Raw genomic sequence first — 27,269 nt, forward strand, 5'->3', positions numbered from 1 at the left:
TTGAACTATGAGAACAGATGGACACAGGGCGGGAAATATCACACACCAGGGCCTGTTGGGGGTGGGGGTTTGAGGGAGGGATAATATTAGGAGAAATACCTAACGTAAATGACAAGTTGATGGGTGCAGCAAACCATCGTGGCACATGTATACCTGTGTAACAAACCTGCACATTGTGGACATGTACCCTGGAACTTAAAGTATAATTAAAAAAAAAAAAAAAAAAAAAAGCAGTGGTGGCAGATAAAGCAAATTGAGTGCTATTGCCAGGACGTGTGCTAGAGGCTACCCATCCCTGAATTCAGACCTGCTGTGGTAATGAATGGGTGTAATTGAAGCTGTAAGATTACACAAAGGAGACGACAGAAGAAAACATTTTTAATCATGATTTCTCTTTTACAGCCAGAAAAGAGCATAAGATGGAAGAAAGTCACTTAGAGAATGCACAGAAAAGGTAAGCAGCTCTAATCTGGCCCCATTTCTTTCTTTGACTAGCCATTCTTTTGTGTTAATATTATGAAGTGCATTCATTTTACTATGCAGTTCTATCTCCAAAACATTTTCACTTCCCCAACTGAAACTTTGCACCCTTTGAACACGAATTTCCCATTCCCCTGTCCCCAGGCAACCACCATTCTACTTTCTGTCTCTGTGACTTTCACTACTTTAGCTACCTCATGCAGTTGGGGTCATCTAGTATTTGTCCTGTGTGACTGGCTTCTTTCCTGTAGCATAATGTTTGACTAGCCATACTTTCGGTCCCATGTGTTAAGGCTATGCATCCATAAGCAATAAACTTCACTTGGAAGCTGGAGTGAAAGCACTGTAGCAGGACTTAGGAATATTTTTCCTCAGGAAGCAGGGATCATCCAGAAGTGACTCACCTGCCTCACATGCATGGCATGACACTATTCTGCCTGTTTGCCTCTCCTGCATTGCTCTGCTCCTGAACTGCTGCTTCATGGAAGTCAGGGACAGTTTGACCCTTCCTAGCATTACAGCCAGATCAAACTAATTATTGTAGACACCTAAGAGACTTATTATGTCTTTCCTCAGCTTCTAAAGAAGGATATTATAAACAAGGGACAGGTAGGGAGAAGGGGCTGTCCATATGTTCAGGTGGGGAGAAGGGGCTGACCATATGCCCATACAGCATATGGGCATTTCCCCCCAGAAGTTGGGGAAGACCTCAGAGGTCTTCTGTTCAGCCTCATGTCACCCACTTCAGGCATCTTTCCTTGCTCTGTGTCTCTCTCTCAATAGACACCAGAGGGGAACCATTCACTCCTAATCATCAGTTCTCACCCCTTAGGGCTTTTTCCTTTTTGTTAATTGACCAGGTTAGTCAACTGGCTCTCCCTCCCTCGTAGAAGAATGAGTGGCAGTAGACAGAGGTGTTCTCATATGTAGGGCTGAAATTTGAGATATATTTTGCTGGTACCAATTCTAAAAGAACTGGTAAATTAGATGAGAGGTAGGGGTAGGAGACAGCATATAAGGACAAATGAGCTTTACAAATGTGTGAGAGGAACAGTCGCCCAGTTAGGAATTTAAATGCAAATAAACAGATAGTAGAAATTCGCCATTTTCCCCCTGTTTGACCACAATTTCCAAGACTTCTGAAATCCCATAGAAAGTATCATCTGCCCTGTTTTCAGAGGTGCCAGCATCTTGCCCTGCTTCCCACTGTAATTACCAATAAGATTAAAATGCTGGTGAAAGCGAGGTGAAGGCAAGTCTTGCACTTTGCTAAGCGCAGACATATTCTCCAATCGTGCTTTTCATCCTGTCATAATAATCATTCAAAACTGAGATAATTCCATGGTTATGTTTTTAGGAGTTTGTGTCTCTCTATTGACCTTGTTCCTGTATTAAGCTTCCCTTCCCCAGTGCATAAAGCTAGCACGTCTGTGTTATGGAAACGTGCAGCACATAGAGAAGAGATTATCAACAAGGGCACATGGTGTCGGGCCAAACAGAAATTCAGCTTCTGGGGCGGATGTCAAATTTCTAATACTTTTTCAAGATTCTTGCTGAAGGAAAAGGGGGCCCACCGTAGAGGGGCCGAAGCTGCTGCCGTGCGTTAGCTCTGCGGAGGGGAGTCATAAATTCTGGTTGTCAGCGTTTTCCGTGGCTTTGTGGTGAAGGTAGTCTAGCTTTCATGTCATACATGAAATATGTTAGATCCCATCTTTAATGTAGAAACCACAGTTGTTTGGTTACACTCTTTAAGGAGGTCGTGGTCAGTGTTGCAATATTTGTGTGAGATTAGTGAACTCTTATGTTTTATTCTCAAGAGAAACAGTTTACTCTGAGGCTAAGGCATATTTGCTTTTCCTAAGCAGCTTCTGAAGGCATGCATACAAGACAATAAGTGGATGTGTTCCGCTTTGGATCTCAGGACTGTAGAAGTAAAACAGTTCACTTTGCTCTGGGTTCTTTGATGTAGTCATTGTCTGTACTTTAAAAATGTTTGGCCGAATTAAAAAGATACAAATCAGACAGGGAATTATAGCAGACAGGAAAGGGGTCAGGGACTAGTTTGCAGTGAAATAAAAAAGTTATATAAAACCAAACATAGGATTAGAAATCAATCTTTCAAAAGCTGAGAGCCGTTTTAGAGCTATCTGCTGACAAACAGAAATTTCAAAGTGCGTGATTGACCTTTGTTTCCTATATATTAGAGAAAATTCTTCTGGTTGTTAAATATCAGCAATTCTCTTGTCCAAATTGCAAAAGATTTTCAGTGGTCAGCCTCTGTGAATCAAAACTGAATTTAAAATGAAGGGAGTTTTGTCTAGGAAAGACAACAATCTAGGCCTTATGAGATCATCACAAGTTCATATTCTAGCTTTTAGGTTTTTCTTAAACAGTGGAATAACAATGAAATCAAATAAGGCACACTTTGTTTTTTGTTTTTTTTTTTTTTGAGACGGAGTCTGGCTCTGTCGCCCAGGCTGGAGTGCAGTGGCCGGATCTCAGCTCACTGCAAGCTCCGCCTCCCGGGTTCATGCCATTCTCCTGCCTCAGCCTCCCGAGTAGCTGGGACTACAGGCGCCTGACACCACGCCAGGCTAATTTTTTTGTTTTTTTTTTTTGTTTTTTTGTTTTTAGTAGAGACGGAGTTTCAACGTGTTAGCCAAGATGGTCTTGATCTCCTGACCTCATAATCCGCCCGCCTTGGCCTCCCAAAGTGCTAGGATTACAGGCGTGAGCCACCGCGCCAGGCCAAATAAGGCACATTCTTGAAGTGACTTTATCTTTGTCAAAGCTGCTGAGTGCCAAAGCCAGGCCACCCTCTGGGACTCTGTTTACTTTGGTTCTTCTGAAGAGGTTCGCTTGCTGTCTTCGTTTCCAAAACACATAGGGGAAAAAAAGGCTGAAATTTAGTATTTCTTGTAGTGTTTCCCACCCTTTAAGGGAGAGTAAGCAAGCAGCACCTCACCAATCCTCAGGGGGAGAGACAGGGAGGGCAGTGGTTAGCTCCGGTTTCGAGGTGAGAAAATCCAGGCCCACAGGAGGCTGATGTGTTTTTCCCAGGCCATGCAACAACCACCAGATTACTCTTGCCACTCTCTGAAACGGCACCAGGATTTGCAATATGTTAATCTCGCAATCTAGACTCCAGGGAATGCCAGAGGTGTGAGGTGTTCCATGAAGCACAATAACTGGACTTCAGTGTATTTTGCTGGAAAATGGAAAGATAAGTTGTTCCTCTAAATATTAGAAATGAAAGACTCTCCCTTCCCCATGAATGCTCAAATAAATATGCATCTGTATAGAAGGTAAGCTTAAGACAGAGAAAGAATAATCACGTGCCCTCCCTGGGATGACGCATGTTATATGTGATACAGAGGACAGCTGTGTCTAAAGTAGAAAAGGGTCGGGGAGAACGACTCTTTTGTCTCTTAAATGCCTGTGTGATTGAGCATGAGCAACAGAAAGATGAAGCAGACACAGCATTTCACAGAAAATCAGGGGACCTGAATTCTAGGCCCAGCCCTACCCGTGAATAATGCCACACAATCTTCCCAGGTCTCTGTTTTGTCATCTATAAAATGAGAATTTGGGCAAGTCATCCTGTAACTTCCTTCCCATTCTAAAGTCCTGTGACTGTATAGGAAATGCATGGCCTGTTCCTATAGGTTATATAACTCTACTTATGTATTCCTGTGCTGTAGTCAAAACAATTTTCATTTGAATTTAAAAAAGGTACATGCTATAGAGTGTACATTTGGTTTACCAGTATGTGGACTGCCATGGAAGTCACGGTTATGTCTGGGGCAAGAGTGGACGTCGCCACTTTCTTCCCTTACCAGTTTTTCTTGACATTATGTATGTTTGGAATTATAATGGAGTCCCGTAAGAGATTACTGCAGTTATTGCCTTTCTCCACTTATGCACTTCCAGTCTTTTAATAACTGGGAGCCAAAATTCCCTGACCAGTAGTTTTAATTTGCATTAAAAACAGATTTATTCTTTACAGAAGCACAAAGAATTTATGGGACTCAGAGCTGCAGCTCCAGCTTGGATCTCGCCTAATCGTAGCCATGGAATCAATTAACAGTTCATCTGTGAAATGTGATAAAATCTTATGAGATACATATTGCCCAATAACCGAGAGCGAGATGAAAGTATGCTCCAGAATAGTAACGGAGCTTCAGGGTTTTACAATCGCCATTGAATAGAGTTCCATTAGAAAATCAGTATTCAGGATGGCCACAAAAAATAAAAAATAAAAAAAATAACCTGCTGTGTCTGAACAGATGATAGAGCATTGAGTAATAAACCTGGCCAGCCATTCCTGCTTTGATTAGTTTCCAACACCCTAGAAAAGAGGGTCATTTATTTAAGTGTTCTTGCTCATGGCAAATGAGCTTGTGAGGCTTGGGGTAGGTGGGGGTGAGGGGGAAAGATTGAGTTCAAAGCTATAAATTGCCGCAAAGCTAGTGCCTCCAAGAAGGGCTGCTTGGGAGGCCCAGGTAGTCTGGTGTGCAGTGAGCCTCGCTGGGATAGGTCTTACTGATATCTGGGAATCCACTCTGGAAAAATGAGACTCTTTACTGACCAGATTGGAGATCATTTTGCAAGATCAGAAATGGTTTTTCATCCAAAACTTGCTATGCCTACAACTGTATCTATTTTGTATTCTTGTGTCGTATTAAGTTTTAAAAGGTAGCCCTCCTAAAGATCATATCATCTACATCTCTTATTTTACCCTTGAGAAAATTGAGAGTCAAAGATGCTGAGTGATTGGCCCAAGGTTACAAAGCCAGTATACACCAGAATAAGGATAGAATGGATTTTCTTGCTTTTCTGTGAAGCATTTGACAGATTAATTATTCCCAATGAGCTCTCGAACCGACTGCTGCTAATGCTGCAGTCAGCGTGTCATCAGCCTTGCATGTAATCACTAAACATAAAATGAAGAGCAGGGGAGAGACGGGGATCTGAGATGAAGAACTAACTCAAGATACTTTACCTACGCGGCCGGGCGCGGTGGCTCAAGCCTGTAATCCCAGCACTTTGGGAGGCCGAGACGGGCGGATCACGAGGTCAGGAGATCAAGACCATCCTGGCTAACACGGTGAAACCCCATCTCTACTAAAAATTACAAAAAACTAGCCGGGCGCGGTGGCGGGCGCCTGTAGTCCCAGCTACTCGGAAGGCTGAGGCAGAAGAATGGCCTGAACCCGGGAGGCAGAGGTTGCAGTGAGCTGAGATCTGGCCACTGCACTCCAGTCTGGGTGACAGAGCGAGACTCTGTCTCAAAAAAAAAAAAAAAAAAAAAAAAAAGATACTTTACCTACGCAACCCCAGAAATTATACATGCTGATTTTATACAGATAAGATGTGCCCAGGAGCATCCCGATCAAGTTCTGTTTTTTGGCACATCAGTTTGAGCAAGTAGATTTTCTGAGGCTTACAATAAACTTCAGTAACTATGAGCCCTTAGCTTCTGTGTTAGAGCATTAAACACATGGGAAACTGCCCCCAGCATCCCCCTCCTAATGGGTTTTAGTGTTGAGAATTTCTCACCCTCTACCTCATTCCATTTTCCCCCCTACCTGTTGCAGTTTTGAAACAACAGTAGGATATTTTGGGATGAAGCCAAAGTCTGGTGAGAAGGAGATCACACCCAGCTACGTGTTTATGGTGTGGTACGAGTTCTGCAGTGACTTCAAGACAATTTGGAAACGGGAGAGTAAAAACATATCTAAAGAAAGGTAAGGTTCAAATAAAGATTTGAATGCCTCCTTCAGGAGCCTCGGAAACTGCACTCTTAAACCTATCAAAGTGTGTCTGTATCACACGTGTCAATGTTTTCTTTCCGATCAAGTGGTCATCGGGAAAGGACTTTTGCCTCAGGGATCGTAGGGAAATTCGGGGAAAGCTTGCTGTCCACACGGGCAGGTACGTTCACATGATCTGATAAGTTACACTTTCTTAACCCCTTCCAATTACTAGCTAGTAAATGAAAGGAGGGTTGTGCTAATTTGCAACAGATTGCTTCTCTGTGTATTTTCACGTTGGCCCGGGCTAAATGAGGCAGCCTTGCTGTCGCAGACAGTATAGACAAATAAAAGTGAATGCTTTTCCCATTAATATACTGAACTTGCATCAAAGGAAAATCTCTGTGACTCAGGCCACACTTCACACAGCGTGGAAGCCCCACATTGGATTTACAGCGCCACTTCTGACTCCCTGTATCCTGCTGCGGACATCAAACTGCGTGCCGCTCGGCCTCATTGCAGCCCCCGATTTTATTAGCTGGGGGTAGAAGAAAAACCTCAACTCTGAATATAGACGAGGTGTGTGTGTGTGTGTGTGTGTGTTCGTTTTCCTTAGAGAGACTGAATTTGCCCCTATTTATCGGAAAAAAGCATTTCTGCCTGATCATTTTTGTGATTGGGTTGCCACTGTTCTGGAAGGGGTGTCATGGATTTAAACTTCAAACAAGTCTTACTGCTACTCCTGTGGAACAGATGTATAAGAATGGCATTCAGAACAGAGTGGAGGGAGACAAAAAATTCCTCAGCATTAGGAAAATGATATATTTAATTACAGCATCTGCATTTTACTAACCTTTGAGGCTTGACATTCCATAATTCATTATTTTTGTTCTTCACTTGGTAATCAAAGATATATACATAATATATTTATAGACACATCACAACCTACTCTAATATATTTCACCTTAAAACACTAGTAAGAGGATCAAAATTGTGAGATTTTTGACCTCGTATTAGTCTCCGAGTATTTTCTCAGGGAGCTAAAAAAGAAAAAGGCCTTCTTTCTTTCCAGGGAAGTTAGCTTTAAAAACGTTTATCAACACATCTTCCCATCATTACTTCTTTGGGAACGTGGGAATTAAACTGAATCTATCCATTATGTAGATAAAACTGAAGCAGAGAAAAGTACCATTGTTGGGAAAATAGGTCTTTGATAATAACATGAAAAAAATCCTAAAAATCTTGGCACCAAACTCTTAGCTCTTGCCCTGCAATCACTTCTTTAGCCTTTTAAAGTAAGCTAAAATAAGTTTCTCTGGAATCAGTTCTCTTACAAAAATGCTATTCTTACAGTAGCATAGGAGCTGGCCAGTCTGCCCTCCAGGTCCACACACCTTAAGGCTGGGACATCCAGCAGTGGGCCTGGAATGGACAACCTTTGCTTAAGAATTTGCACCTCAGATTTTGAGCACAGTCCTTAGTATATTTGTCCTTGGGGCCCTAAAAATGGTCTAAAACGAAAGACTAACAGAGAAGGCAATAAATTGCTTTATACGTTAATGATCTTCTGTCGAAATACTGAACTGTATTCCAAATTAAAAAGTGTTCTCTATCATAGAAGTTAGAGCAAAGAAATTGTGACCCTGTCATAGAGGTGGTATCCAGAAGTCCTTCAAAATGACAGTATCTCTGATTCCCAGCCACGGGCATTTGTGGCATTGCTTCCTGGGTGCAGCTGTTGAATTGCCTGCTTCACACTCTGTAAACCAACCCCTTTACAGGGTCATGACCTCACAAGACCCTTTTCGGTTCTTCTCATTTCGCAGTTTCAGGAGACCCTTCCTTCCAGCCATGCTCTGTAAGGATGGATCACCAAGGTTTCTACCCTAAAACAACGTCTCTGAACGTTGATGATGACTAATAAAATATTTCTGGAGGCAGCAGCATGGTTAGGAAAATCTGTTTGTTAAGAAATACTAGCACATTATGTGTATTACTGCTCAACCATTTAAACAAACTGATTAATATCCAGGGTTTTCTTAAAATCCTGAAGTGAGAACTTTGTGAGTGTTCTCTGTCTGCTAAAGATTTTAGCTTCTTGCCTGTTAGAATCACACATTCATTATGGTAAAATAAGCAAATTAACCGGAATTTTTCTATTATAATTAAATGAGAAACACTATAATTGCTTTGTTTTGACATCTATTTAATGATATTTGATATTGTAGTTTCAATTATACTTTTCCCGGAAACCCAATATATCCCAACAGCCCTAAGCATCAGGAGGCAACATAACATCATTAACAAGGGCATCCTAGAAAATAAAATTCGTAGCCAAAATAAAAACCTGATAATGTGTAATTATAAAGAAAAGAACTAGCATGGGATCTCATCAGAAAACTTCAACTCACTTAATTTTTAAATATATTTGAAGGCCAACTAAGTGCTCAAAATCATTGGAAAAATTAAGAATCAGTAGTAGCATTTTCAGAGGGATAGGTTTCATGGAAAATAGTGTTTTGTTTAAATTCTACTTCCAAATGAAATGAAAGTGTTGAAAACTACCCAGGTCACTGAAGGTTAATTTGAGGTGGTGGAGAATATTTACTTTTCCTATTTAGGATAGTTTTCATGAGTACACATTAGTTTGATGCAAAATTGAGATGAATGCATCTTCATAACAAGATAACAACTTCCCCTCATAAAATCCAGAATAATCTCTAAACGTACAAATGACCACATAAAAATGTGCTAAGTTCTTGTGCCTCGTGAGTGAACAATAACCTTATTAAAACTGGTGTCAGAGCACAACTCTGTGGTTCAGTAGAGGAAACAGTGCTTCACTAGGGAATATGGTTTACCTGGAGATTATATCTTTGGAAGAGCAATCTACTGTGTCGTGGTATATGAATGGCTTTCAATTTTCCTTGGCATTGAAGCCAGTCTTAAGCGAAACAGCAAACTTCTGAGCCCAGGCACAAATCTGAAAGCACCACTTCCTAGACGTGCAGTCTGTGACCCACTCAGTCATTGTGCTGCCCCTGGTATCAGGACTCAGCTTTCAGTGAAGCATCCCGGGTCCCTTCTCTTATCCCTTCTGAATACATGCGGGGCTGAGCAGTGTAAAAAAGACCTGGAGACACAGAGCTGAAAATAGGCGTTTTTACCCTTCATCCCCCCACCCCCACCCCCATTAATTGGCTGTGTGATCTTGGGCCAGTCACTTAATCACTGGGAACCCAGTTGTCACATCTGTAAAATATATATATTAGGATGAAGCAGGAATGAAATGGTGACTGTGAGCTCTTCTAGCTCAAAATCTCTATGAATCTAGAAACTACTGTTGTAATTTTCTGAGGAACTGGGTGTTTCGCTTCTGCCACAATGCCCCTCACCTTTGCTCTTGAGCTATAGGGGTTCTGTTGGAGGATATTTCAAGCAACGACTTGCAGGTGAGTTGGGAGAGAGATTAGGTGCCAGGAAGAATCTTCACTGCCCTCTTGAAATTGGTAAATGTCTGTAGCTGCCTTGCCTCACCTGAACCCCCAGTTCTTCTCATAAAATACTAATGTTGGCCTTTGTTTTGTTTTCTTTTGAGTTACTCAGGCTAGAGTGCCATGACGCAATTACAGCTTACTGCAGCCTTGACCTCCTGGGCTCAAGCGATCCTCCTGCCTTAGCCTACTGAGTAGCTGGGACTACAGATGTGCATCACCATACCTAGCTAATTTTATTTTTTATTTTTGTAGAAATGGCGTCTCGCTATGTTGCCCAGGCTGGTCTCGAGCTCTGGACTCAAACAATCCTCCTGCCTTGGCCTCCCAAAGTGCTGGGATTACAGGCATGAGCCACCACGCCTGGTCCTAATGTTGTTCTTGAAGATCACATTTTTTTATGGAGCGTGGACACAAAATATTTTTTTCTCTGCTCATCTGTATCCAACATTGCATTTATGATGTATCATAATCCCAGGTTTATTTTATCCTCAGAAGCAGCTTTGCCTCACTTTTACCTTTTCACACACTTTTGTATTTGTACCTCCTGATATCCAAACATTCAATGAATTTTTGGTACATGCATTTCTTCCACCTGTTAAGTCAATAGATTATCCAAGTATATGCATAACTGCAAAGAGGTAACCTAATTTTGCTGATACCTTTATTGGCTCTTTACTCTTTTTTTTTTTTTTTTTTTTTGGCTCCTTAATTATTCTGTGTGATAGGACCCTTGCTTACAAAACATTCCACCATTTAGGATATCCTAAGACTGCCCCCACCTATGCCCACGCATGCACACAAACCACTGCCTCCCACAAAATGAGCTGTGAATTTGCAAAAGGTACAGAAGGCCTAGGGGAGTCATGACTTCAGGAATAAAGTCTGGGCACATAATTCACCCTGAGCCAAAGCAAACTTTCAAAGTGCCATTTAAAAACCCCATAATGGGTAAGTAATGAGTGAATTAGAAGTTTGGTGAATTTTATGTGAAATGAAAATAAGAAATTTCACTATACACATAGCTATACTTTACACCATAGGGGAATGGATAGTTACTTTGTTTTTTCTTTTGGGTGTGGGGGCTGTTTTTTAAATTACTCAGCCACATACCAATAGGGTTTTTGTTTTAAATATGTTACTTGCTGTTATTATGGGTGATTATGGAACTGCTGTACCCTTGACAGAAGATAGTTCAAAGCTGTTGTGAGGCTATCCTGAAAGCTGTTCTCAGAGCTCCCTACTGCTCAGGTCACTTCAGGACCAAGAGCTGGGGACTTGCAGACGCTGTCACTCAATCCACAAACCACTGACTGCAGTGTAGACACTATGGGAATTCTTCTCTTTACATAATAAACTTATTCCTAGAAAAAGCTACATAAATAAAATTTTTATTTATTGAATCCTGCTTTACTACTGACATACATACATGATAATTTCAGTAACTTGTAACATGTTAACTTTCTTTTCCTTGCCCTGTGTTATGTAGTTAAATGGCTTGTATTCATTTAACCACTAAAGAGCTGCTTATTTTTTTAAATCCCTTAATAATACAATCACCCTCTAATTAATTGGCAAAACTTTGAATTTTCCTAAATCACATTTTAAAATGGTTCTGTGCAAATACACAAACAGTAAATGCCCCAAGACCTAACAGATAAACAGAATTATCATAATCACAAAGAATAGCCAGGCACAGTAGCTCATGCCTGTAATCCCAGCACTTTTGAAGGCTGAGGTGGGTGGATCACCCCAGGTCAGGAGTTCAAGATCAGCCTGGCCAACATGGTGAAACCTCGTCTCTACCAAAAATACAAAAATTGGCTGGGCGTGGTGGCACACACCTGTAATCCCAGCTACTCAAAAGGCTGAGGCAGGAGAATCTCTTGAGCCTGCGAAGCGAAGGTTGCAGTGAGCCAAGATCGTGCCACTGCACTCCAGCCTGGGCAACAGAGTGAGACCCTGTCTTGAAAAAGAAAAATCACAAAGAATAAAACCTGCTTATTCCCCAAGCAATAAATTTAAAACTATGTCTGCAAAATTGAAAATATGCCATGAATAAGGAGAGAGGATAAACTAAAAAGCTGTAAGAATTACAGGATCATTGGTTTAAAAACACTATACACATGTCTTGGACCTCTCTTCTCTGAAAGAATCATCCCATCTCTTCTTTTTCCTTCTAACTTCTTTTAAAAGAATAATTTACGTTTATTTCCTTATTTCCTTTTTCATACCACACACTCCTTCCTGTCTCAGTAAGGATAACGTCTTGGCTGCCATAACAGAGACCAAAGAGTCTATTTCTGACTCTTTACAGTTTTGCCCCCTTCATGGTGATTGTTCTTGACCCTGTATTTGAGGTGTCTCTGCCCTAACTCAGTAGTCTCACTGGGATTATTGAAACATCCTCCTCACTCTTCTGTCTGCCTAGAGGTTTTCTGTTTCCTCTTTAAATGTCCCTGAATATTGCATCCAGTTATCTTTCCAAAACAGAAGTTAGATCATGTTTATCTCTTTAAACATATTCTGTGGTTTTCCATTGCTCATGAAATAAATGAAAGATAATTAGTCGTGGTTGGTACTTTAATTTGTTAACATACTGAGTTCTCACAACAGCCCTGGGAAGAAAAATAAAATTAAAAAGGTTTATTGCTATTTCACAGCTAAGCATGAGAGAGTAAATGGATTTTCAATATCATAGTTTCATTAATAAACAGAATGAGGATAAGAACCTAGGTCTTTTTTTTTATGCTAAAGTTGAGTTCTTTCAAGAACTTCATACTCTCTCCCAAATTATAGCATGCCCTCTGAGAACCTGCCCTAAACTCACTCTCCAGCCTCATTTCCTATAACCTCATCCCTCCCTGCACCTACTGTGACCATTCACTGTCTCACACCACACTTTCTTTCCTTGTGTTCTCATTGGATAATTTCTTCATTCCACATTGCCCCCCATTATTTCCTGCTGAGCAAAATAGAGTCATCCTTCAAGGACTGCCTCCAGAAACCAGGTTCTGTAGAAATTTTCTGAAATCTCTCTTAATAAAAGAATTAGCTTTTTCTATGAGTTCTGACGGCATTTTTTTCTTACCGTCCTTTAGCATTTAACTCATTCCAGCTTGTTATTTTAGCAGTTGATGTGTATCTTTCCACTTCGAGGACACAAGCCTGTTGTTTGCTGGGTCTTGTATGGTGCATTCTCCAGCACACAGCTGGATAGTGAAAGAGCACTGAAGATCCTGGCTGGTGTAAGAGTTTGGAGGAAGAAATGATCCAAAGGAAATGTGGAAGCTACAGGGAGCTTTGAGGAGACACTTAGCCGTAATCAGGACCACCCTAAGCCGAGAGTTTTAGAGGAGATTCAGAAGCCAGTGGGGTAGTGTTAGAGATCAGCAGCTCCCAAACCTGGCAGATCTCCCAAGTCACCTGGAGGTCATTGCAAAACTGTAAACAGAGCTACTGAATCAGAATACCAGAGTGTAGAGTCTAGAAATCTGTGGTTTTAGAAACTCCCCACAGAGAGGGCAGAGCAAGAACACATTTTGTGTTTAGTTTCCTTAATAAATACCTTGGCTTCACCATCCTCTTGTTTACATGTACCAGGTAAGCTTTGGAGATGAGAGATTGACACCTTCCTAGTGATTTCTTACCTTCAGCCAAGTTTAGAAACTCCTGAGCTCAGGTGATCTTGCAGTTGTTTTCCAACCTGACTTCCTGCAATTTGAAGTAGAAAATGAGCTGGGCATTGACAGAGCAGATGAATTCGGCTACATAGACCTGGGGGTTTACATTATAAAGATGCGAACTTGGGTGACTCAACACACTTTTGGAGGAATCACACGCAGTGTTATTCCTGGGATCAGCCTAACCGCCCTCTTTCCTGTGCTTCCTTCTTTGAGTGCTTGGTCTACTCCAGTCTTTTGTGTATTTGCGCATTCCGATAATATAAATTTGTAGCACTTAATTTAAACACGTAGAATCATGTGTCACTTAACTGGTGGGATACATTGTGAGAAATGCATTGTTAGGTGATGTCATCATTGTGCAAACATTATAGAGTGTACTTACACAAACCTAGATGGTGTAGCCTACTTCACACCTAGGCTATATGGCATAACCTATTGTTCTTAGGCTACAAACCTGTACAGCAGGTTACTGTACTGAGTCTAATTGTAACACCATGGTATTTGTATCTGAACACAGAAAAGGTACAGTAAAAATATAGTATAAAAGATAGAAAATGGTACACCTGTGTAGGGCACTTAACCATGAATGGAGCTCACAGATTTGGAAATCGCTCTGGGTGAGTCAGTGAGTGAGTGGTGGGTGAATCTGAAGGCCTAGAATATTACTGTACCCTATTTTTTTCTGTTTATAACTAAACACTGTACATTTAGGCTACACTAAATTTATTTTTATAGTAAGGTAATTGTGCCACAACATTATGGTGACTGTGACTTCACTAGGCAATAGGAATTTTTGACCTCCATTATAACCTTATGGGACCACCATCATATATGAGGTCTGTCTTTGACCGAAATGTCATTATGCAGTGTGTGACTGTACTTTATAATATTTACATAAAGGCATAATTTAAAAATATCTATTATGTCTCAAGTGATATACAAACTATGAAACTCAATTCTGGAAAAATTTACTGATCACATACTGTGTCCTTCATGAACGGTTCTCCAATCTGTATGAGCTATCTTACCTCCAGAATTTTGAGAGTTTACTATGTCTTCAATTTTGGCATTTCATGATTTGGTTTTTTATTTATTTGGTTATAAACACTTTCTCTTTTGGATAAATCATAGCCCCTAGAAGATAATTACAATGTCTTGTACTACTTTGTTTTCTCTGTAGCACCTTGTTTTTCCCTATATATAGTAGATACTGAGTTAGTATTTGTGGAACAAATAAATAATCACTGTGTGTGTGTGTGTGTGTGTGTGTGTGTGTGTTTGCCATGTTGAAACTGGTTGCAGGATTTGCTGTCTGCTGCTGATAGATGAAAAATCCTATTTATTTGCGTTTCTGTGGTAGAAGTCTCTGAACCTATCCCATATGAGTTGCTTCTTCCCAAGAATCTAAAATCTTAATAGCTTTGTTAAAGAAAACAGACATGTTCAGAACAAGAAAGATTAGTTAATGGAGTAAAACAATCGCCAGGTCTGTTCTTGACTGTATGACTTTCAATTTGTTTAGAAAAAAACACGGAAGTGGAGATCCTTTGGATTCATGGCTATGCCAAGCCGCAAACCTCTTTGGAGCTCAAATCAAAACCTTAGAGCGCATCTGTCCACACTCTGTTTCCCTAGCTTGGCAGAGAACAATGGAAGCCTAAAGTATGTCTCCTTCATTCAGCCTAGAATATTTCTAAATTACTTATCTGTGGGACTCCTGACAGCTCCTGCCTTGGGCAGAGATGCAGCAGGGGGCTGCCTGGGTAGGATGATTTGAGGGGCGCCAGAGAGGCTCCCTACTCCAGACAACCTTCCCTGTTTCCTCACCCTTTTGTTCCAGTCACTCGTGCAAACAGGCTGTCAGTGCTGGTTTCTGGTGAGACTCCGTAGGTGGTATAGGTTTCAAAACCAAAAGGGGGGGAGTTGGCATCTGCTAGCACATGCATGTCTTCATTATCAGGATTGGAAATGTCTTCCAAAGACTAATGCATTTCAATGAAATTTGCAAATTTATGACACAGGGCTGATTTCAGTTTTCAAATTGTCTCCCAGACTACTCTCCCTAAATGAGGAAATGAATGCGATGCTGTTACCTTTCACTCTGCACCTAAATCGCTAGGTCGGCTCTGGGTGTTATGTCTACTAGTGCAGAGTGATTGGCTTTAACTGATCATTCCAGGGCCAGTCCAGGGCTCCCCAACTTCAACTCCCCTGTGGCCCGGGGGAGAAGCTCTGCAAATGGAAGAGGCCTTTGTTCTGCAATTAATCACTTGAAGTCAAAGTATGTTTGGGTACTACAAGTGATAGCTCAAACAAAACTATGAAGTGGCTGATCTGTGTAGCTGGTGCAATGCAGTCTCTAAGAGAAGTTTTTTATTTTTAAATAGGAAAATAGCTTAGGAATAGAGTAGGGAAAATTGTCAGATTTAGATTTGACAAAGTACACAATTGGACAAAATAGAAGTGATAAATGCTAATTTGTCATGGAATTTTGTTTTGTTTTGTTTTTTTAAGAGACAAGGTCTCACTCTTTTGCCCAGGCTAGAATGCAGTGGTGTCATCGTAGTAACCTCCAATTCCTGGGATCAAGTGATCCTCCTGCCTCAGCCTCCTAACTAGTTAGGACTACAGGCACACATCATCATGCCCAACTCATTTTTTTTAAAAACATTTTTGGGGGTCTTGCTATATTGCCCAGGCTGGCCTTGAACTCCTAGCCTCAAGCAGTCCTCCTGCCTCAGCCTCCCAAAGCACTGGAATTACAGGTGTGAGCCACCACGCCCAACTGGAATATGTTTTAAAGGCTAAATTCTGGTGTGTTAGGAGCTAAGCCTAAGATTACTTTGTGCTCATATTCTTTCTTTTCCTGCTAGTCTGTTTTATCATGGCTGCTAGTGAAACTGACCTGGGAGGTACAGGCAATGCCAGAGTGGTCAGAGCCAAAGGTCAGATGGAAGAGTGTGTCTGTCTAAGTATGTGGCCCCGTTGGCCTGCCTGGGATACATGAACTTGGGGTTATTGTTTATGGCTCTTTTCTCTTAGTTTTATTTTTCTACCCTTTGAAAACATTCCACATAGGCTAGTCAATGATGTTTTCATCAGCTGCTGCAGCAAGGAAAAAATTTCCCTTTAAATTGAGAAATTAATGAGTTTGGTTTTTTTTTTTTTAATTTCTTTTCTTACTAACAGTAGAGAGTGACTTTACTTATTTCATTGACTTTTATAGCAATTAACCATGTGCGATAGTTATGTCAGGAATTCGGAAACGCCTCATGAGTGAATGTTGTCAAGAAGGATAGAAATGAGAGTGGTTCTCACAGCCCTGGTCAGGTCTCTGTGATCGCACTTATTTAGAACCAAAGTTGGACATTAGTCCCTTTTCTCCTGGAGAAGCAATTTGACTCTGTGAACTGGAGTCCGTACCTTGTGTAGACTCGAGGAGTATCAAAAGACCTGAACAAACTACGTAGAGTGGACAGAACCTTACTTCTGATGTTCAGGCTACCAGGCAGTGGTTGGAGGGATGGCTGGACTTAGCCATATCCCTCTGAAAGCATATTTAAAACAGCCCTTACGGCGTTAATACCATCTGTGCTTCAGGTAAGCCTAATGAGGAAAAGATGCAAATGTTGCCCTCAGTCTTCTCTATTCAAAGTGCCATAAACCATGTGATATTGAGCTTTCTGAGGCAAGAGAGCCATTTCCACGATGCCCCGAAGTCTATATGCTGTTCCCTGTATCTTGGCCTGATGTGACTTAGTTCAAAGCTGCAAGGAGATCATGGCAAAGGAGTGAATATTCACTCCTTGTTGTATTTCATCCTTGAAGCTCTTTATACCCCTTTTCTGACTTTTTCTTCTGAAGGGAGACCGTAAGAGTGTCGTCATTTGCTCATAGAAGCTGTCCCTGGTAATGATGGGTAAGGCAAAGCTATGTTGGGTGGTCAGACTGGTGAGTCATTTATTTTACAGGTGTGATCTTCAGTGAGGGCCAGTACCTTTTCTGTACCACAGAAACCTTATTCACCATTCCAAAGGATCACAGGCCGGAATTGACTGAGCTAGTGGCAAAAATGCATGTTCTTTTGTTTATCATGTTGCTCCATGTATTTCTGAACAGTCATGAGAATGAAGAGCTCTTGCAGTTATTAGAGAGATTCTGAACTCCTTCTTTACATTTAGTGGTGCAGCACTTGGACCTTCAGTTTTTTTCATCCTTTTTCTTAGGGAATGTGGACATTCCCTGTGGCATGCTGACTTAAAGGCACATTACCTGTTGGCGCACATATGCCTCTAGCCTGTAGAAAGCCCACGGTAGGCCATAGGCTCTCCCAAAAGATGAGGCTGTAACAGTGGGGAGCCTAAATCTCTAAAAAGAAAGGCATGCTACTTTTTGAACATAGTTCACCTGGCTGCCTGTAACCCCTGCTCTCTGATGAGTTGAAGAAAAAAAAATGATTTTGTAGTGGTTCTAATGTGAAAGCAAAGGTTACAGTCAACTTCTTTTTCTTTCTTTTTTTTTTTTTTTTTTTTTTTTTTAGTTTTTTGAGACGGAGTCTCACTCTGTCACCCAGGCTGGAGTGCAGTGGCATAATCTCAGCTCACTGCAAGCTCCGCCTCCCGGGTTCACGCCATTCTCCTGCCTCAGCCTCCCAAGTAGCTGGGACTACAGGTGCCCGCCACCACACCCAGCTAATTTTTTGTATTTTTAGTAGAGACGGGGATTCACTGCATTAGCCAGGATGGTCTCAATCTCCTGACCTCGTGATCCGCCCACCTCAGCTTCCCAAAGTGTTGGGATTACAGGCGTGAGCCACCGTGTCTGACCAGGTTACAGTCAACTACAGAGTCAAAACTAGGCAAGAACATCTGAGGACATGACTCACTTTCCCGTCTCATACTTGTGTCTTTCCTCAGTAGTTGGCAGCACTTGGTATTTACCGGGGCTCCCAGTAACTCCTTAGGGAGCATAGGCATGATAGAAGGAGGAAAAGATTAAGTTTTCAAAAATTTTACTGAGACATTTATGAATTGAGAATATGTGTGTTCTTTCTCTGACATGTTTGTATCTTTTTTTCCTATATATCCAAATTATTTTGTAAGGATTGCCATATAACATTTATTTATTTTTTTATTTTTATCAATACAGGAGGTACATGGATTTGTACAGGTTTGTTACACGGATATATTTCATAGTGGCAAGGTTTGGGCTTCTAGTGTATCCATCACCCAAAGAGTGAACCTTGTACCCAAAAGGTTATTTGTTGATCCTCACCGTCTTCCCACTCTCCCTCCTTTCTAATAATCCCCAGTGTCTGTTATTTCCCTCTATACGTCCATGTGTAACCACTGTTTAGCTCCCACTTATAAGTGAGACCATGCAGTCTTTGATTTTCTCTTTCTGAGTTATTTCACTTAGGATAATGGTCTGCAGCTCCATCTATGTCACTGCCATGGACATGATTTCATTCTTTTTATGACTGCATAGTATTTCATGGTGTAGGTGATCCACATTTTCTTTGTCCATTCACCTACTGATGGACATTAAAGCCGACACCTAGGCCAGAAACAAAAACAAATCCACAAATGATGAGGAGGTTGAGCATGTATGCCGCTGGAAACTGTCTAACCAGCAAATTTTCTTTGATTAAATGCAAAAAGCCCTTACCTCCTAAGTGGGAGAAATAAATTCCAGACTTGGGACAAAGTTACACAACCTCACTGAGTCCTAGTCTCCTTTGGGCAAAGTAATGTGGATACTTTTCAGTATCTTGCAATCTATACATAAGATGACATGTGTAAAGATTTAGCACATTTGGGTGGCCTTGAGCATCTTTTCTTTTTCCTTATTTAAGACTCAGTCAGCTAATCGGTAACTGGAACTATACTTCTAAATGTTTTTATAGTTTTTTCCCAAGGATAAATGCAAAAAACAATCATTTTATAACTCTTGAGTATTTACTAAACATTTAAATTAAGGCAGAAAAACCAAAGTTATCAATGCACGTCATTTGTCACATAGATGCTTACTAAGAACTGACTTGTGCATGGTACAGTGCTGGGTAAAGGAACAAGGAGAGGTCCCAAATATGGATAAGTCCTGCTCATTGTCCTCAAGTTTCCAATGGTTTAAGAAAAATAAGACACCTACTCAGTTCTAAGATGAAATGCCTTAAGTACCTTAAGAGAGGCACAAAGTGCTTTGTCACTTAAGAGCAATTACTTCTGGCGAAGAGAGATGAAGGAAGCTTTCGTGACTTTGACACTTAAGCTGTAAACAGAAGAATGAGAAGGATTTGAATGCATGGAAATGACTCAGTCAGTCACTGAGGGAACAGTAAAAGCGAGATGCAAAGGTGAGAAAAAGCCATGTGCAAAGAATGTAAGGCGTTTGGGTGGGTCGTGGAACACGTGGAGTGAGGTGAAGGAAAAGACGCTGGATCAGTAACCACATACAGTACTTGCTTTAATTTTTATAGCAACAGTGTTATTAGGTGTGGTATTATTCACACTTTTAAGAGATGAGGAAATTGAGGTTCAGGGGATTACGTGACTTATCCAAAGATACTCAGCTAATTAAACCAGCATACTATGAATACAACAGATCTGAGTCTGAAGAGGTAAGATAGACAAGTAAACTAGGTTTATAATGGGGAGATCCAAAATCTTATGATTTTGGATCCTATCATATAGTCCAGGAATTGGCAAACTGCAGCCAGATCTGGCCCACTACCAGTATTTGTCAATAAAATCTGTTAGAACACGGCATTGCCTGGTTGTTGATGTATTTGTCTGATGGCTACTTTCACACTGCAACAGCAGAATTAATTTATTGTCCAGTGCACAAATAAGAATGTTGAATTCATTGTAACTAACCTGTGCATGTGGGCAGGGAGATGGGATTACTAAAAGTGTGTTTTAAGCAAATTGTATAACATTAGCTAGATAAAGAGCTAAGCTACTCAGCCACTTACAGATGCCAACAAGTATGTGATTAATATTAAGCAAGGTATTTTTTATTTGAAGCATGGAAGAAAAAACATATTTTTTAAATGTCTGAGTTGATCTTTAAGTATTTACTATTTTGCAGATTTTTTGAAGAAATTTTAAAAATAAAAATACAAAAGATAACATGTCACACCCATGTTCCCACTACCTAGAATTATAACTACTAACATTCCTCATATATTCTTTAAGATTTTAAATTTAAAAATGAAGTCTTACAGATAAAATGAAATTCTACTTGGCATGTTATTGTAGGTGTCATTCTCTTCCCAGATCTTTCTAGCAGTAACCTCTGTCATGAAATTATTGAGTATCTTTCTAGTCTATTTTGAATACTTTTATATGTGTGTACCCATATATAAATACAGATAGATGTTTGTATGTATGGGTTCAATTTAAAATTATACGCACAATGTAGCATACTGCCTGCAAGGTAACAATAGCAGCTTACATTTATTCCGCTATTACCACCTGCCTGGAGCTGCACTGCTGTTGCAGGACCCCACCGCTTTCGGTCAGGGGTTTCCTCACTGCAGTCCCTTCTGTGGTTGCCAGAAAGTTGTTACAGGAAAGCAGTCTCGATCCAGACCCTGAAGAGAGGGTTCTTGGATCTCACACAAGAAAGAATACAGGGCGAGTCCGTAGAGTACAGGGAAAGCAAGTTTATCAGGAAAGCAAAGAAATAAAAGAACGTCTACTCCATAGGCAGAGCACCCTGAGAGCTGCTGGCTGCCCACTTTTATGGTTATTTTTTGATGATGTGCTAAATAAGAGATAGATTATTCATGCCTCCCCTTTTTAAGATCATGTAGGGTAACTTCCTGACTATTGCCGTGACATGTGTAAACTGTCTTGGCACTAATGGGAGTGTAACAGTAAGGATGACCAGAGGTCACTATGTGGCCATCTTGGTTTTGGCCAGTTTGGGCCAACTTCTTCACTGCAACCTGTTTTATCAGCAAGGTCTTCATGACCTGTGTCCTGTGCTGTCCTCCTGTCTCTTCCTGTGACTTAGAATGCCTTAGCCATCTGGGAATGTAGCCCACTAGGTTTCAGCCTCATTTTACCCAGCTTCTATTCAAGATGGAGTTGGTCTGGTTCACATGCTTCTGACACTGTCTCAGTCCTCTCATTGATCCGATGTAGCGTGCACTATTGCTGTCAAGTATTTTGTAGGAAATAAGGCACACAGAGAGTTCTCTTCTGTAGAGTCACACAGTTAGTAAGTGATAGGGCTGTAACACAGTTAGTAAGTGATAGGGCTGAGAATTAATTCTGCAGTCAGACTTTGGAGCCCGAGCTCTTGACCGTCATCATAGATGGCCTATTCACTGTCAGTGCAGGATTCTTCACTCTCTCAATTATCATGCTTCTGATACCTGTGCTGGTTGAATTCATAGATCTAGTTCATTCCTTCTCACTGTTATACCCTATTCTGTTGAATGAATACTGTACATAAGCAGCATTGCACATTGCATGGTAGTTAAGACCTATGAAATGGGAATAGTCAAAGTTCCTGTCTCACAGAGTTGTTGTGAAAATTAAGTTTAATTCAAATCTGGTAGATAGAACAGCACCTGGTACAGATTAAGTACCCAATAAATGTTGTTATTTGCTATTGTCATATATCTATTACCCATTGAACGTATTCATTAGGATGTCTGCAGTTTTTCATGATTGCACATATTGCCAGAGTGAAAGCTCTGTGTCTGTTTATTATTATTTTTGGTATCTCCCTACAAGAAAACTTGATGGCTTGTAGAGTGTACATGCTTCCAGTTTTACTTGATATTGCCAAACCCCACTACACCAATTTCTTCTCCCTAGTGCACTGTGTGGCACCTCCCATTCCCCTGCATCCTCACAAACAGTTAATATTGTCTAATTATTTACGTTTGCCAACCTGATGGGTAAGAAATACTATCATGCTGAATTAATGAATTTTTAATAAATTTTCTTGAGATAGAATTTACATATTGCAAAATTCACCCTTTTAAAGTGTACAATTCGGTGCACATTAGTATCACTTCACTACACAGTGGTTTTTAGTATGTTCACAAGGGTGTACAACCATTACCTCTATCTGATTTTAGAGGAAATCGTTGACTGGTTAGCAATAACTCCCCATTTTCCCCTGCATGGGTAAACCCATGGTTTTGCTAATCTACTTTCTGTATGGATTTGCCTATTCTGAACACTTCATATAAATGGAGTCATGTGTTTTTGTGATTGGCTTCTTTCACTTAGCACAACGTTTTTAAGGTACATCCATGTCGTAGCATGTATCAGCAAATTCATTCCTTTTTATGGCTTGATAATATTCCATTGTATGGATATAGCACATTTCATTCATCCATCAGGTGATGGAAATTTGGTTACTTCTACTCTTGACTATCACAAATACTGGTTCTATAAACATTCATATGCAAATTTTTATATAGACATCTTTTCCGTTTTCTTAGTCCTACATATATTTATGTACCTAGCAGTGGAATTGCTGGGTCATATGGTAATTCTGTGCCTAACATTTTGGAAAACGGCCAAACTGTTTTCCAAAGCAACTGTGTAATTCTACAATCACATCGGTGTATGAGGGTTCCAGTGTCTTCACATCTTCATCTCTAGTATTTGTTATTGTCTGTCTTTCTGATTCTAGCCATCCTAGTGGATGTGAAGTGGTATCCCATTGTGGTTTTGATTTGTGTTTCCTGATTACCAGTGACATTGAGCATTTTTTTTACGTGCTTATTGACCATGTGTATGTCAGCTTTGGAGAAATGTCTGTTCAAATCCCTTGTCCATTTTTAGAGGAGGGGATATAATTTGTCTTATTTGAATTGTAAGAGTTCTTTATGTGTTCTGGACACGAGTCTCTGTCAGGTATATGATTTAAAAATATTTTTCCCATTCTGGAGGCGGAGGTTGCAGTGAGCCAAAATCGCACCACTGCACTGCAACCTGGGCAACAGAGCAAGACTCCATCTCAAAAAAATACATATATATATTAAAAATTATGTATTTATATATTATAAATATATATTATATATAATATAAATAAGTATGTGTTATGTATCATATATTAATAAGTTTATGTATTATATATTATATAATATATAAATATATTTTTTGAATGGGAAAAAAGATAACCTCCAGAATGAAAAATATATATATATCTATCTATTTTTTCCCATTCTGTAGGTTATCTTTTTTCCCATTCTCTAGGTTATCACATCTTAATTGATGTGAAATGGTGAGTTTTAATATTTGTGGTTTCACATTTCCTCAGAACTTCATTCTGCTAAGTGGATCACAAGCCAGATAACATTGAAGTAAATAATGCTCTGTGCACATGGTATTCCACCCATCAGAAACTACCACATTGTTCACAATAACAGTCTTCAGCTGGTGAAGAAAATTCAGTTTTGATAAAGCAGAGAAGCCTTCACACCTAATTAGGGTTTGAATTTAATAACAAAAAGCAGTGAAAAAACATTTCAGTATTTTCAAATTGCTGATGGATTAATTCAAAAGCATTTGGGTTTATGTTTAACCTGCCTTAACTCTTTCTTCTTTCCTTTTCCCTCTTCCTTTCTTTTCCCTGTCTCCCCTGTCTTTTCCCTATTTCTATTTCAGATTGAAAATGGCTCAGGAATCAGTCAGCAAGTTGACTTCAGAGAAGAAAGTGGGGACAAAGAAAATCAATCCCACTGCTAGCCTGGTGAGATATATTTTTCAACATAACCTAACGATTGTCATGAAAATTGAGTTGCGCCCAGGAATGACTAAAACTCAGAGAAGAAACGTAGTATCCAGAGTCTCAGTTCCCATCCCAGAGTAGCATATGATTTAAAAAAAAAAAAAATAGTATGTGTGGATGGAGGTACAAAACATAACTTTATATGTTTTTCCTGTAAACTCAACATAGGTCATTTCTGGTAACCAAATTTAGTCCCTTGCCATTTCACATCCTTCCACACGCTACCCACAGTACAATCACCCTTATCTCAAAGTATCTGTCTCTCAAAATGTTTAAAAATACTCATTCTCTTCAGTTCCTTTTCTCCATTAAAGAAAGAGGCAGGGATTCTCCTGTTGATGGTTGGGAAATTTGAAGTGCAGAAAGATACAGGCTACCCAGAGTCACTTGGCAAGTGGATAACAAAAACCAGGACCAGATTCTGGGTCTCCTGACATCTCTCCCTGTGCTGGAAAGCAGCAGTCTCCCCAGTCTTCCTAGATTTGAGACTGCATTGTCCTCCAAAGTCCAGTTTTCAATAGAGATCACAATGAATCTCCACCTAGGTGTTACAATAGTCAGAAGAGCTACATGGTTGGGATCCCAGGATGTTGAGAATGAAATGGCCTGGGTTCAGAGCACAGCTCTGCCACTTAAATAGTTGTAAAACCTTAGTGAAGTTACTCTGTTTCTTTCTCTTCCATGAAAAGAGCATATTACTTTTCCTTTGGGGTTATTTTGAGAAGACTGAGAAAAGACATGTAAAATGCCTAACACATAATAAGAGCTCAATAAATATTAGCTGTTTTTCTTGTTGCTGTGAATTTCAGCTGCTTTGGTTGACCCTGCAGTGGGGAATGGTGATGAGTGGGGAATGGCAATGAGTGGGAAGTGGAAGCATCACCCTTCTGTCTCGGATTTTTCAAACCCTACCCTCTCTGGACCCTGATGTCCCACAACTCACTTACTTTATCCTTTTAGATTATTAGTACTTTTTTGCTGGGTGCTTCAAATCCTTTGAAATTCTAAGTGGGATCTAAGTTATAAAGTGAGATTATTTCTGTTGATTGACCATGATGTTTCTCCCAGCAACCCCATGAGCAGCTAAATGAATGTTGCATGAGGCTGATGAATGAGAAATGGAGAAGTCCAGGCTGCACAGCCTGGTCAGGTAAAGCGATGGTCGAGCACATGGTCCCTACCTAACCGGACATGTCCTCGGTGCCCATTTGATGGGATATTTATGACATTCATTTGTATGATTTTCAGTGGCAATCGGCTGAACCCTGATTTTTATCTTCCTCCTTCTTGAGCCTCTCCCTCTTCCTCCAGACCTTTCATTTGGGCGTCTATCCAGACTTTTACAGCCAAGCCTGTTCCCCCAAGGCAGAGAGAATGGGGTCAGCCATGTAGACAAAAGGGAAACAATGGGTTTACGACCTCCCCTGTGAACAAACTCCCAGTTGTGATCCTGGGCTTGTGGGGGTTGCTTATTTTATTGTCTGTACGGGTGGGTGGAAATTAGGGAAGAGCTTGTAAGCTGATTCCTGATTCAATTTCCCAAGTTAGGGATGGAGTCCAAATTTAGGATGGGTGTCGACAAATCATCAACTTAAGTTTATATCTAGGCCAATTTAGTAATTCACTGCAACGTCATATCTCATAGCTCATCAGCAGCCAAGGATCCATTCTCAAAGGCTTCTCTCTGCATCTGCTCATTCCAAAAAGAGTATACTTCTCCCTTTTCCACTTTAGCCTTCTGTTTGCCCTTCTCTAAGAGCAGGTACACCATCCTTACCATACTCATGTGTTTATTTCCCTAATGTCACAGATCCATGAGGGTCCGTGTTTCTGTGTAGTGTGCTCCTGTTTATTTTTACATCTTCCCAGCAGATGTCCATGTTCTTCCCTTTAGAAGGCAGTCCCTGAGGAGGAAGCTCAGCGAATGAAGAGCATAACATCCATGGCAAATCGGGAACTTCTGCCATTCTGCAGAGACTAAATCTGGTCATCCCTCATTTTGCATGGCTTTCCTTGAGTTCTGCCAAGTTGATCATTGGCAGATACATTGAACTTGGAAACAGTAATTTTTTTCATACCTTCTTGAGCATTCTCTTAATTCCATCAGTGGGCCAAAGGTGGGGACGGAAGGGGTCCTTGAGTAATACTACAAAGTTAGGGTCTTTGTCACAAAAGAAGAGAACAGAAAAGACCACCCTGGCATGGTAGAGGCCCATGTTTTAGATGGATGTAGTTGGTAGATTGGCTGGTTATTGATTTCTTGTTTGTTTGTTTTCTGGGGAGTAAGGGTGATAGGTAGGGAGGGGCAGATAACTAAGAGCTTAGGGAAAGAGCAGTAGAGGTACTCTCATTTCTAGGCCGTTTGGCACAATTCCGGAAACTCAGCATTCTAGACCAGAATTTGAGAAATGTATCAAAACTTGCGAAAGATGAAAGAAATGATCAGTTTTTTTCCTTAACAGAAAGAAAGACTGCGTCAGAAGGAAGCCAGTGTGACCACCAGCTAAGAGGGAGACACTTGGAAATGATGGCGCTGGAGATGGAGGACTGACCTTGCATGCATACTCTTTGTGACCACAGGGTTGCAGGACGTTCTTGAAAGATGTGTCACTAAATGTTTGTTTTGCTCAGCTCTTTCTGAGGTCATCTGCAGAGAGTGCCCCATGCCTTCTTTAAGAAGTCCCTCATTCAGCCAGAGGAACAATGGAAAACTATTTTAAGGGAACATTGCAGAAATATTTGATGACTGTTTCTTGTCGAAGCCCAAAGTCCACTCTGTTGTAAGACCAGAAGAAATACCACAATTTTTCCAAAATTTTTTTAAAAGCTGAGATTTCCAGCTTTATAACCGAAGCTTGATACATGTCACATTGTCACAGAGGAGAGAAAGGATCATTGAGGACAGTTGCCTTGGGAGAGTTCAAAGTCTTTGTCATTACACACTGCTGTTTTGATTATTGGTCATGGTTTTCATCCTGTTGCAGCAAAATCCTGCAGCATCTTTCTCTCCAGTGTTGCAACTCACCAAAACTATTTTTGAAGAGGTCCAAGAACACGTATTTTCCAGACTAGAGAAACGATTTTTTGTTGTTATG

General features: G+C 40.5%; 1 protein-coding gene across 2 annotated transcripts in view; it reads left to right on the forward strand.

The window, feature by feature from the left end:
- Positions 1-26,726, forward strand: part of FMN1 (formin 1) — a 378,961-nt gene extending 352,235 nt beyond the window's left edge. For both annotated transcript variants that reach the window (XM_023230251.1, XM_023230252.1), the window contains 4 exons: positions 403-454; positions 6,078-6,227; positions 24,051-24,135; positions 26,637-26,726. In XM_023230251.1, the coding sequence (XP_023086019.1) occupies positions 403-454; positions 6,078-6,227; positions 24,051-24,135; positions 26,637-26,681 (332 nt within the window). In that variant the 3' untranslated portion in view covers positions 26,682-26,726. The remainder of the gene's footprint in view (positions 1-402; positions 455-6,077; positions 6,228-24,050; positions 24,136-26,636) is intronic.
- Positions 26,727-27,269: the final 543 nt, after the last annotated feature.

Source organism: Piliocolobus tephrosceles, chromosome 6 (genome assembly GCF_002776525.5).
Source record: "Piliocolobus tephrosceles isolate RC106 chromosome 6, ASM277652v3, whole genome shotgun sequence".
NCBI classification, from domain to species: domain Eukaryota; kingdom Metazoa; phylum Chordata; class Mammalia; order Primates; family Cercopithecidae; genus Piliocolobus; species Piliocolobus tephrosceles.